Raw genomic sequence first — 26,300 nt, 5'->3', positions numbered from 1 at the left:
ATACAAAATGGGAGCAAAACCAAAAGTGTTGCGTTTATATTTTTGTTGAGTATATGTTCCAGCTAATAATAACATTTATCTCACTTTCATAAAATTGTCTTTCTTTTCCTATTTTAATGTTTTGGTGTTTGTGTGAGTCTGCAAAATCTACAAAGTGACACCTTTGATTTTTATTTACTTATTTATTTATTTATTTGAACAGAGGATATCAACACTTTCCTGAAAAAAAGGTTTTCAGGAAATTTCAAATAATATTTCTTGGGAAAATATACAAAGTCTCCAGTCTTCAAATCATCTTTGGAGAGGAACGGAATCCAGATTAGCACAAATTAATAAACTGTTTTTAAAGCTCTGAAACTACAGTCTGTAGCACTCAAATAACATTTGGATTTAATAGAAGTATCTTCATATGACACAGAAACTAAGCTGAAAGTAATGAGGATCATCTTTTAAGATTTTTCTTTTCACTAAAAATTGCTTAATTGTAATGATTTTTTGGGGGGGGGGGTTACTTTAGAGAACTTCGCCTTCCCTGATCTCCACAAAGAATTGGAAACACGATCAGATTTAGTTCTGAGGGACCAAACTTTAAACATTTTGGATTCTAGAATGAGGTTTTGATGTGTAACGTGAACTCTGAGACTTTGTGAATTCTGAGTGAGTCTGTGGATTGTCCCACGTCTGGCTCTGCTGTGTCGCTCCCCGAGGACGAACATCATCTGTCTGTCTGTCACTCAGACACCAAGGATCAGGATTCAGCACAGCGTCCTCAGCGTGATGTTTCTCATCACGTTGTCTCGCCGTTCTCCGTCTGCTTTACCACGTGACTGCACAGAAACGCACGCTTTGATTTTATGTCCCTTTCAGCAGAGTCAGTCATAAAATGTGCACAGCGGTGTGCTAATGTGAGCTGACCTGGCACCGCGTCCTGTGCCGTCTGTTTTTAGAGTGATGTGCTGCCAGACCAGATTGCCAGAACACTTTCTTTTCCTCAGTTATTCCCTCTGTCTTCTCCTCACTGTCTCTCTGTCAGGGAAGTGAAATTTCAGTGGAACAGTGGATTTTGACAGTTTAGTGGTGTAACAGTTGATCCATAATGTCCATACGGACTGCCCCTCCCCGACCACGCACAAGGTTCAGCGTGCATGTGAGCCGCAGATTAGTTGCAGTTAGTTTATATAGGCCTGATTTTGTGTTAAGTGTTGAGGACAAAGTGTCCACCGTCTCTTTCCCGTTGCAGCCGTGAGCTCATTGAACCAAACATGGTGTTGCACACGTGCACACAGCCAAGCTGGCTGGAAGACCACAGCTCCAGACAGGAACGAGCACTGACCTGAACGGGTTCTGATCAGTGGGTGGGATGAATGTGTTTATCCAGAATGAGTTAGTAATACAATTACTCTCATCACCTTCTCACCAGTGTGGACGTCCTCAGCTCTCTCTTTTTAAAGTTAGTTATAAAATGAGTTTTGCTAATTTTCTCTTTTTTGTATTTTTTCATGATTTTGAGAAAGGTTTTATTTTATTCACTGATATTGTTCATGTTCACTTTAATCCAACAGTGAAGTATTTTATTTTAAAATGTTCTGCAAAACACTTTGTATTCAGGACCAGAGACAAATGTTCATTACTTTTATTATTCATTAAGTCGTTTTTAAAAAATAGAAGGCAGTTTTTTTTGTTCCTGATCTGAACAGTTATCCAGTGTGAACTGTGGCTTTTGTGATCCGTGACACCCTGTGGTATCCGGTGAGATCTGAAACTCACAGATGCCGGTTGGTTTAATCACGTATCTGCTGATTGATCACTGGTTCTGAAGCCAAAGTCCTGAATGGAGTATTGAAGGATCTGAAGTACTGCTGTGCCCGTCATACAACCCCTGGCAAAAATTATGGAATCACCGGCCTCGGAGGATGTTCATTCAGTTGTTTAATTTTGTAGAAAAAAAGCAGATCACAGACATGACACAAAACTAAAGTCATTTCAAATGGCAACTTTCTGGCTTTAAGAAACACTATAAGAAATCAGGAAAAAAAATTGTGACAGTCAGTAACGGTTACTTTTTTAGACCAAGCAGAGGAAAAAAATATGGAATCACTCAATTCTGAGGAATAAATTATGGAATCATGAAAAACAAAAGAATGCTCCAACACATCACTAGTATTTTGTTGCACCACCTCTGGCTTTTATAACAGCTTGCAGTCTCTGAGGCATGGACTTAATGAGTGACAAACAGTACTCTTCATCAATCTGGCTCCAACTTTCTCTGATTGCTGTTGCCAGATCAGCTTTGCAGGTTGGAGCCTTGTCATGGACCATTTTCTTCAACTTCCACCAAAGATTTTCAATTGGATTAAGATCTGGACTATTTGCAGGCCATGACATTGACTCTATGTGTCTTTTTGCAAGGAATGTTTTCACAGTTTTTGCTCTATGGCAAGATGCATTATCATCTTGAAAAATGATTTCATCATTTCCAAACATCCTTTCAATTGATGGGATAAGAAAAGTGTCCAAAATATCAACGTAAACTTGTGCATTTATTGATGATGTAATGACAGCCATCTCCCCAGTGCCTTTACCTGACATGCAGTCCCATATCATCAATGACTGTGGAAATTTACATGTTCTCTTCAGGCAGTCATCTTTATAAAGCTCATTGGAACAGCACCAAACAAAGGTTCCAGCATCATCACCTTGCCCAATGCAGATTCCAGATTCATCACTGAATATGACTTTCATCCAGTCATCCACAGTCCACGATTGATTTTCCTTAGCCCACTGTAACCTTGTTTTTTTCTGTTTAGGTGTTAATGATGGCTTTCGTTTAGCTTTTCTGTATGTAAATCCCATTTCCTTTAGGCGGTTTCTTACAGTTCGGTCACAGATGTTGACTCCAGTTTCCTCCCATTCGTTCCTCATTTGTTTTGTTGTACATTTTCGATTTTTGAGACATATTGCTTTAAGTTTTCTGTCTTGACGCTTTGATGTCTTCCTTGGTCTACCAGTATGTTTGCCTTTAACAACCTTCCCATGTTGTTTGTATTTGGTCCAGAGTTTAGACACAGCTGACTGTGAACAACCAACATCTTTTGCAACATTGTGTGATGATTTACCCTCTTTTAAGAGTTTGATAATCCTCTCCTTTGTTTCAATTGACATCTCTCGTGTTGGAGCCATGATTCATGTCAGTCCACTTGGTGCAACAGCTCTCCAAGGTGTGATCACTCCTTTTTAGATGCAGACTAATGAGCAGATCTGATTTGATGCAGGTGTTAGTTTTGGGGATGAAAATTTACAGGGTGATTCCATAATTTTTTCCTCAGAATTGAGTGAGTCCATCTTTTTTTCCCTCTGCTTGGTCTAAAAAAGTAACCATTACTGACTGCCACAATTTTTTTTCTTGATTTCTTATAGTGTTTCTTAAAGCCAGAAAGTTGCCATTTGAAATGACTTTAGTTTTGTGTCATGTCTGTGATCTGCTTTTTTTCTACAAAATTAAACAACTGAATGAACATCCTCCGAGGCCGGTGATTCCATAATTTTTGCCAGGGGTTGTAGTCCTCCCGTTGGGGACAGACGTATATGAGGTCTGTTAGAAAAGTATTGGACCTTATTTTTCTTTTCAAAAACCTGATGGATTTGAATCATGTGTGCTTGCATGAGCAAACGAACCTTCGTGCGCATGCGTGAACTTTTTCACGCCTGTCGATTGCGTCATTTGCTGGTAAGCAGCCTTTGTGTGAGGACGTGTGTTGTGCTTTCGGCGAATTTTCATTACAAGGTAAATGGCTTTAGGACTGGAGCAGCGCTGCATCAAATTTTGCCACAAACTGGGCGACAGCCAGGTAGAAACCATTCAGATTATTCAGACGGCTTTTGGTGACGATCCTCTGGGCATCACACAGATTAAGGAGCGGTACAACCGGTTTAAAGACGTCGCACAACGGTGGAGAGCGAGCCGCGCTCCGGGCAGCCATCAACATGCTGAAATGACCAGATCATTTCCAAAGTGAACGCTGTGGTGATGTGGGACCGTTGTGTGACTATCCGAGAAATTGTGGAAGAGGTGGACATCAGCACTTTCTCAGCACATTCCACTGTTACAGAAGATTTGGCCATGAAAAGAGTGGCAGTGAAATTCGTGCCGAAGCTGCTGACGGCGGAGCAAAAGTACCTCGTGTTGAAGCCTCACAGGAAAAATGATGCCCACCTCTTCCATAATTTCTCAGATAGTCACACGACTGAAAAGCCCCCGAAAGCCGTCTGAATCTTCCAAATCGTTTCCACCTGGCTGTCGCCCAGTTTCTGGTGAAATTTGATGCAGTCGCACTGCTCCAGTCATTCTGTCATTTTCCTTGCAATGAAAATCCGTTGAGAGCACGACACACGACTTCACACAAAGGCTGCTTACCAGCAAATGACGCAATTGACAGGCATGAAAAAGTTCATGCATGCGCACGAAGGTTCAAGGTTTGCTCATGCAAGCACACGTGATTCAAATCCATCAGGTTTTTGAAAAAATAAAAAGGACGGATACTTTTCTAACAGACTTCGTATTATTTCCTGGATGAGTTTTCATGACTGGTCTCGACAGTCTGTGAAATGTCTTTAACTTTTTGCTGTGGACGAGCCTCTAGCCAACTCATGGAGCGATTCTGTTCTTCTTCCTCTGCAGGGTTAGAAAGTGGGAATGTGACTTTAAAGGATCCCGCCTCCGAGGGTGAGATCGAGAGCTCTGCGCCAGTCACACTGCGCTGTCACATCGATGGACACCCGCGGTGAGTCTCCTCCTCCGCAGACTGCACACGCTTACACCCCCCCCCCAACCCCCCCAGAAAAAACACACACATGGTTTTTTCCTCTCTCGCCCCCTCTCACTCTCACCATCTCTTGCTCTGCTCTCTTGCAGACCGACCTGCCAGTGGTTCAAAGATGGAGTGAAGCTGACGGAGAAAAGCCATCACATTAACAACAAGGAGCGAACGCTGACCCTGAAGAGCGCCAGTCCAGACGACAACGGGCTGTACTACTGCTGCGCCAAGAACGCAGCCGGCCACATCTGCAGCAGCAGCAACTTCACACTCAACATCATAGGTGTGTGTGTGTGTGTGTGTGTGTGTGTGTGTGTGTGTGTGTGTGTGTGTGTGTGTGTGTGTGTGTGTGTGTGTGTGTGTGTGTGTGTGTGTGTGTGTGTGTGAGAGAGAGAGAGAGAAACACACACATCCTCTCCAACATATAAAATCAACAGTTGCCAACTTTGCTTGTTTGTGACACATAAAAACAGACACTATATGTGCAAAACCTCTTTTAGTTTTATTCCACAGCGTGCTGGAGTTCAAAGCAAACAGGGACGAGGAGCTCAAAGTGCAGATCTTCAGCTTTAATGTCAGCTTACGTCTAGGTCCGTTTGACAGTTTTTTTAATATCACCACTTTATGGATTTTCTTCTTTGAAAGCATCATGGGAAATAAGGACACATGTCCATATAGCGTTTTTTTTTTTTTTCTGGCAGCAAAGTGCTGAGCAGGTGCAGAGAAAAGCTTCATCCTAGCGCTTCATCTCAGCACTTTCTGAACCTCTCATTTTCTCTGGTTTTACTTTGGACAAACTGTTTTGGTGTCAGAAATGGGGTAACAGCAGTCTTTAGGTCCCAAAGCAGTGTCATATATGAAAAGGTTTGCCATGCAGCTGCGCTGCCTGCTGGGAACTACACAGCAGACATTTGGAACATTCCAAAACAGTATACGAGGTCTGTTAGAAAAGTATCAGATCTTTTTATTTTTTTCAAAAACCTGATGGATTTGAATCACGTGTGCTTGCATGAGCAAACCTTGAACCTTCGTGCGCATGCGTGAGTTTTTTCACGCCTGTCGATTGCTTCATTTGCTTGTAAGCAGCCTTTGTGTGCAGATGGGCGGAGTCTCTCGTTGTTTTTTCTTTGCAAGGAAATGGCGGAACAACTGGAGCAGTGCGACTGCATCAAATTTTGCCAGAAACTGGGCGACAGCCAGGTGGAAACCATTCGGATTATTCAGACGGCTTTCGGTGACGATCCTCTGGTCATCACACAGATTAAGGAGCAGTACAACCGGTTTAAAGACGGCCGCACAACGGTGGAGAGCGAGCCACGCTCCGGGAGGCCATCAACATGCAGAAATGACCAGATCATTTCCAAAGTGAACGCTGTGATGATGTGGGACCGTCGTGTGACTATCCGAGAAATTGTGGAAGAGGTGGACATCAGCACTTTTTCGGCACATTCCACTGTGAAAGAAGATTTGGCCATGAAAAGAGTTGCAGCGAAATTCATCGGCACAAAGCTGATGGCGGAGCAAAAGTGCCTTCGTGTTGAAGCCTCACAGGACATGTTCTAACATGCCCAGCTCTTGCACCATTCGGAAGATTCAGACGGCTTTCGGTGGCTTTTCAGTCGTGTGACTATCCGAGAAATGGTGGATGAGCTAGACATGTCACAACATGTCCTGTGAGGCTTCAACACGAAGGCACTTTTGCTCCACCATCAGCCTCGTGCCGATGGCACCGTGTCCCTAGGACACACCTCAGGAGGAGCGAGACGCTTTGATTCCACTTCATATGACACGTTTTCTGCAGCCAGCGGCGGCACACGGGACGCGTCCCTCAAGTCAAACATAGCTGACTCTATTCCCACCATCGGGCCTTATGCAGGAAAAGTTTCCTAAACGTCTCCCAAATTTCTGTCATCTTTTTTTGGACCGTCCTCTTGTGTGCCACGGCAGGCTCAGAGAGCTTCTAAAGTCATAAAACTGTGTAAATGACATGACTAAACATGACAACTGTTTGTAAACCCCAAACATGTTCATGAAGATACTGAATTTTGTGTAAATACTGTATACAGCCATGAACCCCGCCCATATACATCAGAAATGTCCATTCAGGACACAGAGGATCTTTATGACATCAGAGATTTATGTCCTGCTGTCAGACTCCACAAAAGAAAGTCTGTAATTGTCACCAATGTAACCAGTGGATTAAAGGGACCTGCTAAAGACGGGCTTTAGTTCTGTTTCACCCAAGATAGTGCAGCAGATAAGAGAATATTTAGAGCGGAATCCTGCAAATGGTGATAAAAGCATCAAATTCAGCAGAAATACTCCTCAGACAATCCTCTTTTGACAAAACCAATTGGCCACTTGAATTTTCAATCGGTCTTAAAAGATGCTCCAATCATATTGAAACCTATGCCACATTATTTGCCTGATCATAAAGATTCCAAAAAGGTATGGTTTGGATGGTCTGTATCTGAATTCTATGGAGTTATGGGATTAAAAACAGCAAGAATGGTGACAAAGGTCAGTGTCGGTTTGTACAGGGGTCAAAAGTAAAAGTTGCTCCAATTTTGGTAAATAGTGATGCAAATTACTAGTTGAGTTAACACGGTTTTAAAAAGGAATAGTTTGGACCATGTATCATCCTTACTTATCATGTTATGGGGTAACATATGTCACATGTCATAGAATCCAATAGACGTAGACCTTGTTTGACCTTTACTTTGGAGACCAAACATTCAACACTGTCAAAACTATTCCATTTATTTATCCTATTAGCTCAACCAATAATTTGCATCACTTTTTACCAAAATTGGAGCAACTTTAACTTTTGACCCCTGTACAAAATGAAACTGACCTTTGTCACCATTCTTGCTGTTTTTATCCCATAACTCCATAGAATTCAGTCGCAGATAGTCCAAACTATACCTTTTTGGAATCTTTATGAACAGGCAAATAATGTGGAATATTTTTCAATATGATTGGAGCATCTTTTAATTTTTACCTCTGTGTAATTCTTCAATTGACCCCTACCTGACCACTGATTGAAAAAACAATCTTTTTTTTTTTTTTTTTTCCAAAAGAGGATTGTCTGAGGAGTATTTCCGAATTTGATGCTTTTATCACCATTTGCATGATTGTTTCAGTTATCTGCTGCACTAAGAGGGTCAGAAATCATGAAAGTAATTTTGTTTGGCTGGAAAATGGATTTAAAAATGCAACTGAGGACGGCCACCGGACAGGGTCAAGGGTCAGACTCTGACACAGAGACAAATGGAAGAATACACGTCCTAAGTGGTTTAGCAGTGTGGGATGTTCATATTAATTTGGGGTTGCCACATGGAAGATCCGGAGTCATGTTTGTGATACTTGCATCCTGGTAACAAAGGAATATCTTCACTGAAGATCATTCTTATAAAGTTCTTATTATTCTTATAAACCGCAGCATAATTCTGTTGTGTAATTTATGTAGGAGTTTTAAACTGAAACTGCTTCAAAGTAAAGAAACACAATCAGGGAAGTGACCTGCGATGGTCTGGCATCCCATCCAAGGGGAGATATGGACTTTGATTCTCTTCACCCCTTGGAACTCACAGATGGGTGCCGGCCCAGTGGACCTCAGAGCCTGTCAGGACTTCTGCTCTTCTGATAGTTCTTGTTTGTGTGAAATCTGAAGCTCTTACACGTGCAGAGATGGTCCTGATGCCTTTGTGCAGCTACTTACAGCCGGGCTGTTACTTGTCTGTCTTTGACAGTGTTTGTGTTTCAGTAGGCAGCCAACACGGTGTGTGCAGCAGCCAGAGGTGGTTGAGTGATGGTCAACTTCTTTCACTATGGTGTTTGAGGTGTAGCAGTGTTCATAAACGGCCGTCTTATCTCCTGTAGCGTTTGCTTCTTCTCTGGAGTGTTGGGAACATAATGTGACACCAAGGGCACGTCCACTTCATGTCTGATTACAGCAGATAGACCACACTGTTCAGGAGATAATGTTGGATGCAGAAAAGCTGAGTCCCAGCATCTGGTCCTGTTAAGGGTCGTATCTCACTGAGGTGCGACTGGTGGAGAGGAGGCGGAGTCACAAAATCGCGCAAAAACAGGCACAAAGGCGGGAACTTTTTCATGTGGAATCTCACTGAATTGGCCTCCCGATACTTGTGTGCATGGCAGGTGACTGTCTGCTGAATGCTGTCTAAAGTGGCGGCAAAATTATGTCCACAAACCTCGAGCAGTACGAGTCCGCACACATACTGTGCTGCATGTGTGCGCCATGCGGTATGTGCACGCACACACACACACACACCGAAGTCGAGCAGCACTGGTGCAGCCTTTGCATGTGTAAGGATTTGTGCATGAGCACCTCGCAGCACTGACAGATGTTGAACGCCACTGGCGTGGCTGAGATGACATGTTTGCGCACACAGTGCTCAGGATGGTTGTGGATTATTATCTTATGTGACAGAAGCCGTGAAAATTCCCCAGATTTTAGGCAGAAAAAGCACTGAAAAAAATTGAATACACCACAAAGTCAAGATATTTAATGTATGTTCTGAGTTGTGGAGACTGCGTGGTGAAGAGTACCGGGTGTCCGCCTGGCGATTTGGTGAGGAAGTTTATCACACCATTTTTTTGGTCTGTTCAGAAATGAAGCTACGTGCGGGTGCTGCCCTGTGACTCAGGCGAGGCGAACCTCTCACCCAGTGAGATACTCGGCTAAATGAAGCAGTCACAGACAGGGCTTGCAGTTCCTTGGATGACCGCTTGAGACTGGAGTTGACCGATTTGGCTTTTTCAGGGCTGATACCTGTTATTACTAATGTAGGAGGCCGATAACAGATATCTGAAACCGATATTCACCTGAAGTAAAAACAAAACCTTCAAAAACGTGTCAGAATTGAAGATAATACAACTCTTAATACAAAACTTTCTTGAAATGCCTGACATCATGTTTAATTCACAGAACCTTTTAACATGACCGTCACACACAAAGTGTGGGGAGCTCAAACTATCATGATAATGATACAACCGGTGTGTATCTCCAGTTTGCACACTGCTTCCTTCTCTGCCAGTCTTTGGGATAGGAGCCTTACTTTATCAAGTACACCATCAACAGAATGTTCCTTCATAAAGTACACCATCTACCGAGGGTTACTTCATGATGTACACATCCACAGAGGGTTAATACATGAAGTACACCATCTACAGAGGGTTACTTCATGAAGTACACCATCAACAGGGGGTTCCTTCGAGAAGTACACCATCTACAGAGGGTTACTTCATGAAGTACACCATCAACAGGGGGTTCCTTCGAGAAGTACACCATCTACAGAGGGTTAATCATGAAGTACACCATCAACAGGGGGTTCCTTCGAGAAGTACACCATCTACAGAGGGTTAATTCATGAAGTACACCATCTGCAGAGGGTTACTTCACAAAGTACACCATCTACCGAGTGTTACTTCATGAAGTACACATCAACAGAGGGTTACTTCATAAAGTACACTGTCAACAGAGGGTTACTTTATCAAGTACACGTCAACAGAGGGTTACTTTATCAAGTACACCATCAACAGAGGGTTACTTTATCAAGTACACCATCAGCAGAGGGTTCCTATATAAAGTACACCATCAACAGAGGGTTAATTCATAGAGTACACCATCTATAGAGGGTTACGTCATCAAGTACACCATCAACAGAGGGTTACTTCGGGAAGTACACCATCTACAGAGGGTTACTTCATGATGTACACCATCTACAGAGGGTTACTTCATGATGTACACCATCTACAGACTATGTTGTCTAATCACCACATGGGTATCAGTTAAGGATACTTTAAGCCATAAAGTTCTGAGTAATTAGGGTTGGCGTGTGCCAGCGTGCCGTGTTCAGGCCCCTGATTCCAGTGGCTGCTCACTGACCGTGTCAGTCCGTTCTGAGCATTTAACTGAAGTAATATGGCTCCAGTCTACCAGGAGGCAGGTGAGCAGCTACCACGGAATAAAAAGGAGTCAAGACCGGTTTAGGAACTCGCAGTGGTGCTCCAACTCTCAGATCTGAGTCCAGGTCCCAGCTGCCAACCGAACCGGCAGCCCTGCAGGTGCAGAGTGCCGCCATCTCCTCCTAAAAGCAACTGTATCTCTCCAGTTGTATCTCTTTGACCTTTTATTCCGCGTTCACACCGGACGACACGCAGCGCCACAAATTCCACCATCGCCCGGTGTGTCGCTCTGCTTTCGCTGTGAAAATTCGCCCCAATGCATCATCAAATAGGAGGAGCTTCCATTCTGCTCGCTGGCTGCAGTTGTCAGTCAAGTCAACATGACGGACCTTGATCACACGGAGCGAGTTGCTGTGCTCCATTTGTTGTGGAAAGCTGACAAACGTCGCCAGCAGTGCTGACCCTGGGTTCACAACATCCTCATGAGACGATCCCATTTTGGGGAGTTTCATTATTTGCTGCAGGAGCTGCGTCTGGATGACGGTCGCTTTCAGCTTTACTTCCACCTCTACAGGACCCAGTTTGAGGAAACTCCTGTCCCATTCGCCCGCGCACATGTGAACAAAAAAAACTGTCTGCTCGCTCTCCTCTCAAACTCTGTCATTATTGTGTTATAAACCAGTCACCATTTGTTTTATTATACATCTGTGTAGTTAATAAATAAAGTAATCTTCACAGACCATTTGTTCGCCTGCGCACATGAAAAAAAAACTGGCTGCTGCTGCGGTGCTGCGGCGGTGCTGCTGCTCGCTCTCCCCTCAAACTCTGTCATGACTGTGAAATAAGGGACATAAGTCCTGCTCAGGCTGGCTGCCAGAGACAGGACATGTCCACATCAAGTATAAACTCCAGACATCTCCACGTCACTACATATCCAGTCCCTTATTGGTCATCGTGACGCGACAAGATGAAAAAGTTCAAATTTTTCAACTTGGAGAGGAAGGTAATGCGACGTGATATCACGCCACAAATGCGGCAATCGCTCAAAACTGCTTCATTCACGTCCATCACATCGCATTGCGTGCCTTGGACTTTTGTGGCGCCACAACACATCCTTCCATAGGGATTACATGGCAACCTGTCGCCGCCGCCGTCGCTCGCGTGGTGTCCGGTGTGAACGTGGCATTACTGTTGATGGCGACTACAAACGAAGGCAAATAATATGGAAATGCAGGTAAATTAACTTTTTGTGGAGGGTAGATGCTCAAACCAGCATTCTTTTTTTGAGTTCCACCTTTAAATTTCCAATCCAAAACTGGTTACCGCCAAATGATATCGCACCCACTGAGTCACAACTTCGCACGTTCACGAGAAATGTAGAAGATGGAGAACCACACTCTGCTTTTCTGGATCAGGCTCAAAACTTCTCAGTCGCACCTCATATGTATTTATTATTTGTTAGTTTGTCTGTATTTTAAGGCAGACTGCTCCCCTTAGAGCACAACTGGAAAAACATCTGACTGTAAATCTCTTTAAAATAAGATAAATAATAATAATGCGCCTCTACGGTGGCCGGATGTTTCTCTGTAATGTAAATTTGTAATATGGAAATAATAATAATAAAAACGTTATTTCAAATAAACATTTCTCTACCGTAACGTTAAAGAAATATAAAATGTCTTTATTTTCTTTCTCAGTATATATCGATAGTTTCTAGTTTTCATTTGATCCCTTGTCCTGGTTCAAAGTCTTGGTCTGCTGATGTTCGAACTTTAAGTTTTTTTTTGTTGTTGTTTTTTATGTCAAATCCGTCTGAGTTCAGACACTTAATTACTGGGAGAAGCCGACTTGAGAACCTGACGTAAAGAGGATTATCCCTCTCTGATGACCCTGATAAGTTGGAGGTCTGGTACAAGCTGTTGGTTGAGCTCATTAAGTCTCCTTTGACCTGAGGTGTTGACACACACCACCACCAAAGGTTTTGGGCTCCAAAGCGTCACACTTGTCAGCTTTTAGTGAACCACAGAGTTGATCCGTGTGGAGCTGCAGCGTTAGCACAGGTGGGACCTGTTGATCTGGTTCCTGCAGGTGTAACCGTAGATGTTCCTCTGTGTCTGTCAGATAAGAGCTTTCCTCGACCCGTGGTCTCTCCAGAGGACCAGGTGGTGCTGAGGAATGAGAAGGCCGTGTTCCACTGCCAGTTCACCGCAGTGCCAGCACCCACGTTGGAGTGGTACCATGAAAACGAGCTGCTGGAAAACAAGGCCAGGTACGTAGAACCAGTTGTCCACTCTTACCCATCATGCATTTCCTTTTGCAGTGTTCAGTGTTTCATTCTTACTCTGTTTTCAGCTCTCTGACTTCTTTCTCTCAGCTTCAGTCGTGTTTTCTCTTCAGTGCATCCACAACTCCTCTTTCTGTTCACTTTGTGCTTTCTCAGCTCAGGCTGAAGATGAATGACCTGTGGAGAAATGTTGTTGCTGGAGCAGAAGGCTGTCTGTCTCTCCGCAGTCTTCTGCAGATCATGTGAAGAACTCTGTCCAGTTAGAGTGCTCCATTATTCAGGCACTGAACACAAAAAAACCCTCAGTCAGCCGATCAACAAAACACCAATAAACACGTGACCTCCACGAGCTTAAAGCCCCTTTCAGTGGGTCGTACCAAGTAGACCTTCAGGGTGGATGTTGTAACATACATGCAGGGTCACGTGGTACGTAGGACCTTGGTTTTCCACAGAGACGTGATTAGACGATGTTCATTGAGTGGAGAAGATGTAGGAATCCAGACAGTCAGGAGTTTGTCATTTTTGTAATGAGCTTGTTGGGGGTGGGGGGGGTGTTTGGTCACTTTGGCAGCAGGATTAAAATGGGAATGAGATTTTTCAGTCGGGTGTCAGGGTTTAAGCTGCAGGACAAAGTGAGAAGCTCAGATATCCAGGAGGGATTCTGAACAGGGCTGCTGCTTCTTCAAGAGGCTTGATGGAACTCCTGGTCAGTTTTTTTTTTTTTTTTTTAAGCTGTTTTGTCTGGGTCTTTTTTGGTCACATCCTTCTCCATGGAGAAAACTGAGTAATGTGACCATTCAGTGTGACCGTTATGATTGTCCTGAACAAGTCAAATGTCCTGTAGGACATGTGAAAGCTGTGTCCTACCTGTCTCATGGATAGACCAAGTTCAGTTAAACTCCATTATTGCAAGCAAACGCTCCATTTGTAAAGATATACAGTACGTGTATGTAATGTATGTATCTTCCTGCAACTGTCTGTGTGACGACCTTCCAAGCTGTCTACAGTAAGGCTGGGACTCTGTTGGCCTCAGCTGAGGAAGTAATCGGGCGGTGGAAGGAACACTTTGAGGAACTCCTGCATCAGACTGGAGCACCCTCTATAGTAGGGGCAGATCTCAAAGCTGATGGGGGATCATCGCCAATTTCCTGGATCCTGGAGGGTGCCTGGGAGTATGCCCATCCAGTCTACATGTGTTTTGTGGACTTGGAGAAGGCGTATGATCGGGTACACCGGGAGATACTGTGGGTGGTGCTGTGGGACTATGGAGTGAGGGGTCCCTTCTCAGGGCCATCCAATCTCTGTACTCACAAAGTCAATCAATCAATCAATTTTATTTATATAGCGCCAAATCACAACAAACAGTTGCCCCAAGGCGCTTTATATTGTAAGGCAAGGCCATACAATAATTACGTAAAAACCCCAACGGTCAAAACGACCCCCTGTGAGCAAGCACTTGGCAACAGTGGGAAGGAAAAACTCCCTTTTAACAGGAAGAAACCTCCAGCAGAACCAGGCTCAGGGAGGGGCAGTCTTCTGCTGGGACTGGTTGGGGCTGAGGGAGAGAACCAGGAAAAAGACATGCTGTGGAGGGGAGCAGAGATCAATCACTAATGATTAAATGCAGAATGGTGCATACAGAGCAAAAAGAGAAAGAAACAGTGCATCATGGGAACCCCCCAGCAGTCTACGTCTATAGCAGCATAACTAAGGGATGGTTCAGGGTCACCTGATCCAGCCCTAACTATAAGCTTTAGCAAAAAGGAAAGTTTTAAGCCTAATCTTAAAAGTAGAGAGGGTGTCTGTCTCCCGGATCTGAATTGGGAGCTGGTTCCACAGGAGAGGAGCCTGAAAGCTGAAGGCTCTGCCTCCCATTCTACTCTTACAAACCCTAGGAACTACAAGTAAGCCTGCAGTCTGAGAGCAAAGCGCCCTATTGGGGTGATATGGTACTATGAGGTCCCTAAGATAAGATGGGACCTGATTATTCAAAACCTTATAAGTAAGAAGAAGAATTTTAAATTCTATTCTAGAATTAACAGGAAGCCAATGAAGAGAGGCCAATATGGGTGAGATATGCTCTCTCCTTCTAGTCCCCGTCAGTACTCTAGCTGCAGCATTTTGAATTAACTGAAGGCTTTTCAGGGAACTTTTAGGACAACCTGATAATAATGAATTACAATAGTCCAGCCTAGAGGAAATAAATGCATGAATTAGTTTTTCAGCATCACTCTGAGACAAGACCTTTCTAATTTTAGAGATATTGCGTAAATGCAAAAAAAGCAGTCCTACATATTTGTTTAATATGCGCTTTGAATGACATATCCTGATCAAAATGACTCCAAGATTTCTCACAGTATTACTAGAGGTCAGGGTAATGCCATCCAGAGTAAGGATCTGGTTAGACACCATGTTTCTAAGATTTGTGGGGCCAAGTACAATAACTTCAGTTTTATCTGAGTTTAAAAGCAGGAAATTAGAGGTCATCCATGTCTTTATGTCTGTAAGACAATCCTGCAGTTTAGCTAATTGGTGTGTGTCCTCTGGCTTCATGGATAGATAAAGCTGGGTATCATCTGCGTAACAATGAAAATTTAAGCAATGCCGTCTAATAATACTGCCTAAGGGAAGCATGTATAAAGTGAATAAAATTGGTCCTAGCACAGAACCTTGTGGAACTCCATAATTAACCTTAGTCTGTGAAGAAGATTCCCCATTTACGTGAACAAATTGTAATCTATTAGATAAATATGATTCAAACCACTGCAGCGCAGTGCCTTTAATACCTATGACATGCTCTAATCTCTGTAATAAAATTTTATGGTCAGCAGTATCAAAAGCAGCACTGAGGTCCAACAGAACAAGCACAGAGATGAGTCCACTGTCCGAGGCCATAAGAAGATCATTTGTAACCTTCACTAATGCTGTTTCTGTACTATGATGAATTCTAAAACCTGACTGAAACTCTTCAAATAGACCATTCCTCTGCAGATGATCAGTTAGCTGTTTTACAACTACCCTTTCAAGAATTTTTGAGAGAAAAGGAAGGTTGGAGATTGGCCTATAATTAGCTAAGATAGCTGGGTCAAGTGATGGCTTTTTAAGTAATGGTTTAATTACTGCCACCTTAAAAGCCTGTGGTACATAGCCAACTAACAAAGATAGATTGATCATATTTAAGATTGAAGCATTAAATAATGGTAGGACTTCCTTGAGCAGCCTGGTAGGAATGGGGTCTAATAGACATGTTGATGGTTTGGATGAAGTAACTAATGAAAATAACTCAGAACAATCTGAGAGAAAGAGTCTAACCAAATACCGGCATCACTGAAAACAGCCAAAGATAACGATACATCTTTGGGATGGTTATGAGTAATTTTTTCTCTAATAGTTAAAATTTTATTAGCAAAGAAAGTCATGAAGTCATTACTAGTTAAAGTTCATTCATTTCATTCATTCATTTCATTTATTTATTTATTTCATTCATTTAAAAGAAAAAACAAAACAAAACAGAAAAGCAGAAATAAAGCATCTCCATTACCAGAATGAAAAGGAGCAGAGAGAAGAACAAGTCTTATATTTTCTGCCCCTTTTTACAATACAATCTTTCAATATCCAGCGTCATTTTTCAACATTATTTAACAGATTGTATTTCTTTAACTTGTCACATACCACTGACTTATTTCATAATTATGACCATTATTAAATAGATTACATCTCTGACAGGTTACATTTTTAAACTTAAAACATTTTATACATTATTAACAAATTACATTTTTTTTTTTTTACTTCCTTACAGCCCACTAACTTATTTTATAGTTTCATACTTACTTAATACATCTAGTTTAATACGTTTTTTAAATAATTTAAGTGACCTTAATTCTTTAATTTCTTTGTTGAGATTGTTCCATAATTTTACACCATTTACTGCAATACTCCGTTCTTTTACTCTGGTTCTGTATCTTGGTTTTCTAAAGACTTCTATTCCTTTCAGTTTATAACTACTTACTCTTTTCTCAAACATATTTTGAATGTTTGTTGGTACAGCATTTTTATTAGCTTGGTACATTGTTTGTAATATTTTCAAATCGACCAAATCACGAAATTTAAGTACCCTGTACTTAATGAACAATGGATTAGATGGATCTCTAAAACCACTGTTGCTAATCACCCTTAAAGCCCTTTTCTGCAGAATAAACAAAGGTTGTATATAAGTTGTATATGTTGATCCCCAGATTTCTACACAATAAGTTAAATATGGGAAAATCAATGAATTGTACAATGTTAATCAATCAATCAATCAACTTTTTTCTTGTATAGCGCCAAATCACAACAAACAGTTGCCCCAAGGCGCTCCACATTGCAAGGCAAGGCCATACAATAATTATGAAACACAGTCTACGTCTAAAGCAACATAACCAAGGGATGGTCCAGGGTCACCCGATCCAGTCCTAACTATAAGCCTTAGCGAAAAGGAAAGTTTTAAGCCTAATCTTAAAAGTAGAGAGGGTATCTGTCTCCCTGATCTGAATTGGGAGCTGGTTCCACAGGAGAGGAGCCTGAAAGCTGAAGGCTCTGCCTCCCATTCTACTCTTACAAACCCTAGGAACTACAAGTAAGCCCGCAGTCTGAGAGCGAAGCGCTCTAATGGGGTAATATGGTACTATGAGGTCCCTAAGATAAGATGGGACCTGATTATTCAAAACCTTATAAGTAAGAAGAAGAATTTTAAATTCTATTCTAGCATTAACAGGAAGCCAATGAAGGGAGGCCAACACGGGTGAGATATGCTCTCTCCTGCTAGTCCCCGTCAGTACTCTAGCTGCAGCATTCTGAACCAACTGAAGGCTTTTTAGGGAACTTTTAGGACAACCTGATAATAATGAATTACAATAGTCCAGCCTAGAGGAAACAAATGCATGAATTAGTTTTTCAGCATCACTCTGAGACAAGACCTTTCTGATTTTAGAGATATTGCGTAAATGCAAAAAGGCAGTCCTACATATTTGTTTAATATGCGCTTTGAATGACATATCCTGATCAAAAATAACTCCAAGATTTCTCACAGTATTACTAGAGATCAGGGAAATGCCATCCAGAGTAACGATCTGGTTAGACACCATGCTTCTAAGATTTGTGGGGCCAAGTACAATAACTTCAGTTTTATCTGAGTTTAAAAGCAGGAAATTAGAGGTCATCCATGTCTTTATGTCTGTAAGACAATCCTGCAGTTTAGCTAATTGGTGCGTATCCTCTGGCTTCATGGATAGATAAAGCTGGGTATCATCTGCGTAACAATGAAAATTTAAGCAATACCGTCTAATAATACTGCCCAAGGGAAGCATGTATAAAGTGAATAAAATTGGTCCTAGCACAGAACCTTGTGGAACTCCATAATTAACTTTAGTCTGTGAAGAAGATTCCCCATTTACATGAACAAACTGTAATCTATTAGACAAATATGATTCAAACCACCACAGCGCAATGCCTTTAATACCTATGACATGCTCTAATCTCTGTAATAAAATTTTATGGTCAACAGTATCAAAAGCAGCACTGAGGTCCAACAGAACAAGCACAGAGATAAGTCCACTGTCCGAAGCCATAAGAAGATCATTTGTAACCTTCACTAATGCTGTTTCTGTACTATGATGAATTCTAAAACCTGACTGAAACTCTTCAAATAGACCATTCCTCTGCAGGTGATCAGTTAGCTGTTTTACAACTACCCTCTCAAGAATCTTTGAGAGAAAAGGAAGGTTGGAGATTGGCCTATAATTAGCTAAGATAGCTGGGTCAAGTGATGGCTTTTTAAGTAATGGTTTAATTACTGCCACCTTAAAGGCCTGTGGTACATAACCAACTAACAAAGATAGATTGATCATATTTAAGATTGAAGCATTAAATAATGGTAGGACTTCCTTGAGCAGCCTGGCAGGAATGGGGTCTAATAAGCATGTTGATGGTTTGGATGAAGTAACTAATGAAAATAACTCAGACAGAACAATCAGAGAAAGAGTCTAACCAAATACCGGCATCACTGAAAGCAGCCAAAGATAACGATACATCTTTGGGATGGTTATGAGTAATTTTTTCTCTAATAGTCAAAATTTTGTTAGCAAAGAAAGTCATGAAGTCATTACTAGTTAAAGTTAATGGAATACTCAGCTCAATAGAGCTCTGACTCTTTGTCAGCCTGGCTACAGTGCTGAAAAGAAACCTGGGGTTGTTCTTATTTTCTTCAATTAGTGATGAGTAGAAAGATGTCCTAGCTTCACGAAGGGCTTTCTTATAGAGCAACAAACTCTTTTTCCAGGCTAAGTGAAGATCTTCTAAATTAGTGAGACGCCATTTCCTCTCCAACTTACGGGTTATCTGCTTTAAGCTACGAGTTTGTGAGTTATACCACGGAGTCAGACACTTCTGATTTAAAGCTCTCTTTTTCAGAGGAGCTACAGCATCCAAAGTTGTCTTCAATGAGGATGTAAAACTATTGACAAGATACTCTAACTCCCTTACAGAGTTTAGGTAGCTACTCTGCTCTGTGTTGGTATATGACATTAGAGAACATAAAGAAGGAATCATATCCTTAAACCTAGTTACAGCGCTTTCTGAAAGACTTCTAGTGTAATGAAACTTATTCCCCACTGCAGGGTAGTCCATCAGGGTAAATGTAAATGTTATTAAAAATGATCAGACAAAAGGGAGTTTTCAGGGAATACTGTTAAGTCTTCTATTTCCATACCATAAGTCAGAACAAGATCTAAAATATGATTAAAGTGGTGGGTGGACTCATTTACTTTTTGAGCAAAGCCGATAGAGTCTAATAATAGATTAAATGCAGTGTTGAGGCTGTCATTCTCAGCATCTGTGTGGATGTTAAAATCGCCCACTATAATTATCTTATCTGAGCTAAGCACTAAGTCAGACAAAAGGTCTGAAAATTCACAGAGAAACTCACAGTAACGACCAGGTGGACGATAGATAATAACAAATAAAACTGTTTTTTGGGACTTCCAATTTGGATGGACAAGACTAAGAGACAAGCTTTCAAATGAATTAAAGCTCTGTCTAGGTTTTTGATTAATTAATAAGCTGGAATGGAAGATTGCTGCTAATCCTCCGCCCCGGCCCGTGCTACGAGCATTCTGACAGTTAGTGTGACTCGGGGGTGTTGACTCATTTAAACTAACATATTCATCCTGCTGTAACCAAGTTTCTGTTAGGCAGAATAAATCAATACGTTGATCAATTATTATATCATTTACCAACAGGGACTTAGAAGAAAGAGACCTAATGTTTAATAGACCACATTTAACTGTTTTAGTCTGTGGTGCAATTGAAGGTGCTATATTATTTTTTCTTTTTGAATTTTTATGCTTAAATAGATTTTTGCTAGTTATTGGTGGTCTGGGAGCAGGCACCGTCTCTACGGGGATGGGGTAATGAGGGGATGGCAGGGGGAGAGAAGCTGCAGAGAGGTGTATAAGACCACAACTCTGCCTCCTGGTCCCAACGCTAGACAGTCACAGTTTGGAGGATCCCAAAAAATTGGCCAGATTTCTAGAAATGAGAGCTGCTCCCTCTAAAGTGGGATGGATGCCGTCTCTCCTAACAAGACCAGGTTTTCCCCAGAAGCTTTGCCAATTATCAATGAAGCCCACCTCATTTTTTGGACACCACTCAGACAGCCAGCAATTCAAGGAGAACATGCGGCTAAACATGTCACTCCCGGTCTGATTGGGGAGGGGCCCAGAGAAAACAACAGAGTCCGACATTGTTTTTGCAAAGTTACACACCGATTCAATGTTAATTTTAGTGACCTCCGATTGGCGTAACCGAGTGTCATTACTGCCGACGTGAATTACAATCTTACCAAATTTACGCTTAGCCTTAGCCAGCAATTTCAAATGTCCTTCGATGTCGCCTGCTCTGGCCCCCGGAAGACAATTGACAATGGTTGCTGGTGTCGCTAACTTCACATTTCTCAAAACAGAGTCGCCAATAACCAGAGTTTGATCCTCGGCGAGTGTATCGTCGAGTGGGGAAAAACGGTTAGAGATGTGAACTGGTTGACGGTGTACACGGGGCTTCTGTTTAGGGCTACGCTTCCTCCTCACAGTCACCCAGTCAGCCTGCCTTCCCGACTGCACGGGGTCTGCCAGGGGGGAACTAACGGCGGCTAAGCTACCTTGGTCCGCACCGACTACAGGGGCCTGGCTAGCTGTAGAATTTTCCACGGTGCGGAGCCGAGCCTCCAATTCGCCCAGCCTGGCCTCCAAAGCTACGAATAAGCTGCACTTATTACATGTACCGTTACTGCTAAAAGAGGCCGAGGAATAACTAAACATTTCACACCCAGAGCAGAAAAGTACGGGAGAGACAGGAGAAGCCGCCATGCTAAAACGGCTAAGAGCTAGTAGCTACGCTAAGCTAGCGGATTCCCAAACAGGGAATCCGACACTAGACAGGCTGTGGAGCAGCACAGGTAACGCACGACAACAGTGCTAAAATAAAATAAAAATCCACTAGACAGGCTGTGGAGCAGCACAGGTAACGCACAACAACAGTGCTAAAAAATAAAATAAAATAAAAATAAAAATCCACTGGACAGGCTGTGGAGCAGCACAGGCAACGCACGACAACAGTGCTAAAACAAAATAAAAATCCACTAGACAGGCTGTGGAGCAGCACAGGTAACGCACGACAACAGTGCTAAAATAAAATAAAATCCACTAGACAGGCTGTGGAGCAGCACAGGTAACGCACAACAACAGTGCTAAAAAATAAAATAAAATAAAAATAAAAATCCACTGGACAGGCTGTGGAGCAGCACAGGTAACGCACAACAACAGTGCTAAAAAATAAAATAAAAATAAAAATCCACTGGACAGGCTGTGGAGCAGCACAGGCAACGCACGACAACAGTGCTAAAACAAAATAAAAATCCACTAGACAGGCTGTGGAGCAGCACAGGTAACGCACGACAACAGTGCTAAAACAAAATAGAAATCCACTAGACAGGCTGTGGAGCAGCACAGGTAACGCACAACAACAGTGCTAAAACAAAATAAAAATCCACTAGACAGGCTGTGGAGCAGCACAGGTAACGCACAACAACAGTGCTAAAACAAAATAAAAATCCACTAGACAGGCTGTGGAGCAGCACAGGTAACGCACAACAACAGTGCTAAAACAAAATAAAATCCACTAGACAGGCTGTGGAGCAGCACAGGTAACGCACAACAACAGTGCTAAAACAAAATAAAAATCCACTGGACAGGCTGTGGAGCAGTACAGGTAACGCACAACAACAGTGCTAAAACAAAATAAAAATCCACTAGACAGGCTGTGGAGCAGCACAGGTAACGCACAACAACAGTGCTAAAAAATAAAATAAAATAAAAATAAAAATCCACTGGACAGGCTGTGGAGCAGCACAGGCAACGCACGACAACAGTGCTAAAACAAAATAAAAATCCACTAGACAGGCTGTGGAGCAGCACAGGTAACGCACAACAACAGTGCTAAAACAAAATAAAAATCCACTGGACAGGCTGTGGAGCAGCACAGGTAACGCACAACAACAGTGCTAAAAAATAAAATAAAATAAAAATCCACTGGACAGGCTGTGGAGCAGCACAGGCAACGTACGACAACAGTGCTAAAACAAAATAAAAATCCACTAGACAGGCTGTGGAGCAGCACAGGTAACGCACGACAACAGCGCTAAATAAAAATCCACTGGACAGGCTGTGGAGCAGCACAGGTAACGCACGACAACAGCGCCCAAAAAAATAAAATAAAAATCAAAATCCACTGGACAGGCTGTGGAGCAGCACAGGTAACGCACGACAACAGTGGTAAAAAATAAAATAAAAATCCACTGGACAGGCTGTGGAGCAGCACAGGTAACGCACGACAACAGTGCTAAAAAATAAAATAAAAATCCACTGTACAGGCTGTGGAGCAGCACAGGTAACGCACGACAACAGTGCCAAAAAAAATCAAAATCAAAATCCACTGGACAGGCTGTGGAGCAGCACAGGCAACGCACGACAACAGCGCTAAAATAAAATAAAAATCCACTAGACAGGCTGTGGAGCAGCACAGGTAACACACGACAACAGTGCCAAAAAAAATAAAATCAAAATCAAAATCCACTGGACAGGCTGTGGAGCAGCACAGGCAACGCACGACAACAGTGCTAAAACAAAATAAAAATCCACTAGACAGGCTGTGGAGCAGCACAGGTAACGCACGACAACAGTGCTAAAATAAAATAAAAATCCACTAGACAGGCTGTGGAGCAGCACAGGCAACGCACGACAACAGTGCTAAAACAAAATAAAAATCCACTAGACAGGCTGTGGAGCAGCACAGGTAACACACGACAACAGTGCTAAAATAAAATAAAAATCCACTAGACAGGCTGTGGAGCAGCACAGGTAACGCACGACAACAGTGCTAAAATAAAATAAAAATCCACTAGACAGGCTGTGGAGCAGCACAGGTAACGCACGACAACAGTGCTAAAAAAAAAAATAAAAAAAATAAAATAAAATAATAAAATAAAAATCCACTGGACAGGCTGCGGAGCAGCACAGGTAACGCACGACAACAGTGCTAAAAAAAAAAAATATATATAAAATAAAATAATAAAATAAAAATCCACTGGACAGGCTGTGGAGCAGCACAAGTAACACACGACAACAGTGGTAAAAAATAAAATAAAAATCCACTGGACAGGCTGTGGAGCAGCACAGGTAAGACACGACAACAGTGCCAAAAAACAAAATAAAAATCCACTGGACAGGCTGTGGAGCAGCACAGGTAACACACGACAACAGTGCCAAAAAACAAAATAAAAATCCACTGGACAGGCTGTGGAGCAGCACAAGTAACACACGACAACAGTGCCAAAAAACAAAACAAAAATCCACTGAACAGGCTGTGGAGCAGCACAGGTAACACACGACAACAGTGCTAAAAAATAAAATAAAAATCCACTGAACAGGCTGTGGAGCAGCACAGGTAACACACGACAACAGTGCTAAAAAATAAAATAAAAATCCACTGGACAGGCTGTGGAGCAGCACAAGTAACACACGACAACAGTGCCAAAAAACAAAACAAAAATCCACTGAACAGGCTGTGGAGCAGCACAGGTAACACACGACAACAGTGCTAAAAAATAAAATAAAAATCCACTGAACAGGCTGTGGAGCAGCACAGGTAACACACGACAACAGTGCTAAAAAATAAAATAAAAATCCACTGGACAGGCTGTGGAGCAGCACAGGTAACACACGACAACAGTGCTAAAAAATAAAATAAAAATCCACTGAACAGGCTGTGGAGCAGCACAGGTAACACACGACAACAGTGCTAAAAATAAAATAAAAATCCACTGGACAGGCTGTGGAGCAGCACAAGTAACACACGACAACAGTGCCAAAAAACAAAACAAAAATCCACTGAACAGGCTGTGGAGCAGCACAGGTAACACACGACAACAGTGCTAAAAAATAAAATAAAAATCCACTGAACAGGCTGTGGAGCAGCACAGGTAACACACGACAACAGTGCTAAAAAATAAAATAAAAATCCACTGGACAGGCTGTGGAGCAGCACGACAACAGTGCTAAAAAATAAAATAAAAATAAAAACGAAAGCGTTAGCAAGCTAGTTAGCTTGCCAACGCTGATGAAGGTTAGCTGATAAAAGAGCTCCGTCGCGATGCTTCGACCGTTAGAGGTCTTCTTTAGGCGTTGGAGCACGGTGAAAAAGTAAAAAAAAGTAAAAAAAGTCTTGAAAAAGACTGTTAATTCAAAGAACTCAAACAGCTCAGTTCAAACAGCTAACAGATACAGCAGAACACCGCTGTGCTCCGGAACCAGAAAAAAGTCCACCCTATGGTGGACTTATGGTTAAATAGTTATGGTTAATAAACCATAACTATTTAATGAATATTTTACTTTATGCAAAACAGCAATGGCTTTCGCTATTTTTCCTTTTATGTAATTTATGTGTGACTTCCATGTAAGATCTTCATCAATTATGACTCCTAAAAATTTCATTTCTTTTACCCTTTGTATATCCATTCCATCTATTTGTAATGACATGTTGTTTTTTTTTTTGCTCTGTCATTAAACAATATGAAATTTGTCTTATTAATATTTAGTGACAGTCTGTTTATATCAAACCAATGTTTAACTTTTTCCAATTCTGTTTTTATCACTTGTGCTACTTCCTGTATATCTGATCCAGAGTAAAACAGCATTGTATCATCAGCAAATAAAATGCTACCAAGCACATTAGATACATTCACAAAATCATTGATATACAAAATAAACAGTTTGGGTCCAAGTACTGATCCTTGTGGTACTCCATAAGCAATATTACACAATTCTGATTTGATATTATTTATCTGAACAAACTGTTTTCTGTTTTCTAAGTAGCTTTTTACCCACTGGTGTGCAATACCTCTTATTCCATATTGTTGTAACTTGTGAAGCAATCTTGAGTGGTCAATAACATCAAAAGCTTTTTTTTTAAGTCAATCAATCAATCAATTTTTTTATATAGCGCCAAATCACAACAAACAGTTGCCCCAAGGCGCTTTATATTGTAAGGCAAGGCCATACAATAATTATGTAAAACCCCAACGGTCAAAACGACCCCCTGTGAGCAAGCACTTGGCTACAGTGGGAAGGAAAAACTCCCTTTTAACAGGAAGAAACCTCCAGCAGAACCAGGCTCAGGGAGGGGCAGTCTTCTGCTGGGACTGGTTGGGGCTGAGGGAGAGAACCAGGAAAAAGACATGCTGTGGAGGGGAGCAGAGATCGATCACTAATGATTAAATGCAGAGTGGTGCATACAGAGCAAAAAGAGAAAGAAACAGTGCATCATGGGAACCCCCCAGCAGTCTACGTCTATAGCAGCATAACTAAGGGATGGTTCAGGGTCACCTGATCCAGCCCTAACTATAAGCTTTAGCAAAAGGGAAAGTTTTAAGCCTAATCTTAAAAGTAGAGAGGGTGTCTGTCTCCCTGATCTGAATTGGGAGCTGGTTCCACAGGAGAGGAGCCTGAAAGCTGAAGGCTCTGCCTCCCATTCTACTCTTACAAACCCTAGGAACTACAAGTAAGCCTGCAGTCTGACAGTCTACTCTCATCAATAAAAATACTTACAAAATAATCCTTATTTTCTATTGTTGTTGATATTTTCTCTATTAATTCCATAATTGCCATAGCTGTCGAATGTTT

At 42.0% G+C, this 26,300-nt stretch overlaps 1 protein-coding gene across 1 annotated transcript in view; it reads left to right on the top strand.

The window, feature by feature from the left end:
• Window positions 1-26,300, top strand: part of ptk7a (protein tyrosine kinase 7a) — a 259,481-nt gene that overhangs the window by 208,672 nt on the left and 24,509 nt on the right. Inside the window, exons 3-5 of the mRNA XM_034184423.1 lie at window positions 4,679-4,781; window positions 4,913-5,097; window positions 12,870-13,017. Of these exons, the coding sequence (XP_034040314.1) occupies window positions 4,679-4,781; window positions 4,913-5,097; window positions 12,870-13,017 (436 nt within the window). The remainder of the gene's footprint in view (window positions 1-4,678; window positions 4,782-4,912; window positions 5,098-12,869; window positions 13,018-26,300) is intronic.

Source organism: Thalassophryne amazonica, chromosome 13, assembly GCF_902500255.1.
Source record: "Thalassophryne amazonica chromosome 13, fThaAma1.1, whole genome shotgun sequence".
NCBI lineage: Eukaryota > Metazoa > Chordata > Actinopteri > Batrachoidiformes > Batrachoididae > Thalassophryne > Thalassophryne amazonica.
The sequence above is the reverse complement of the archived record's forward strand: the minus strand, read 5'-3'. Positions and strand labels throughout refer to the sequence as shown.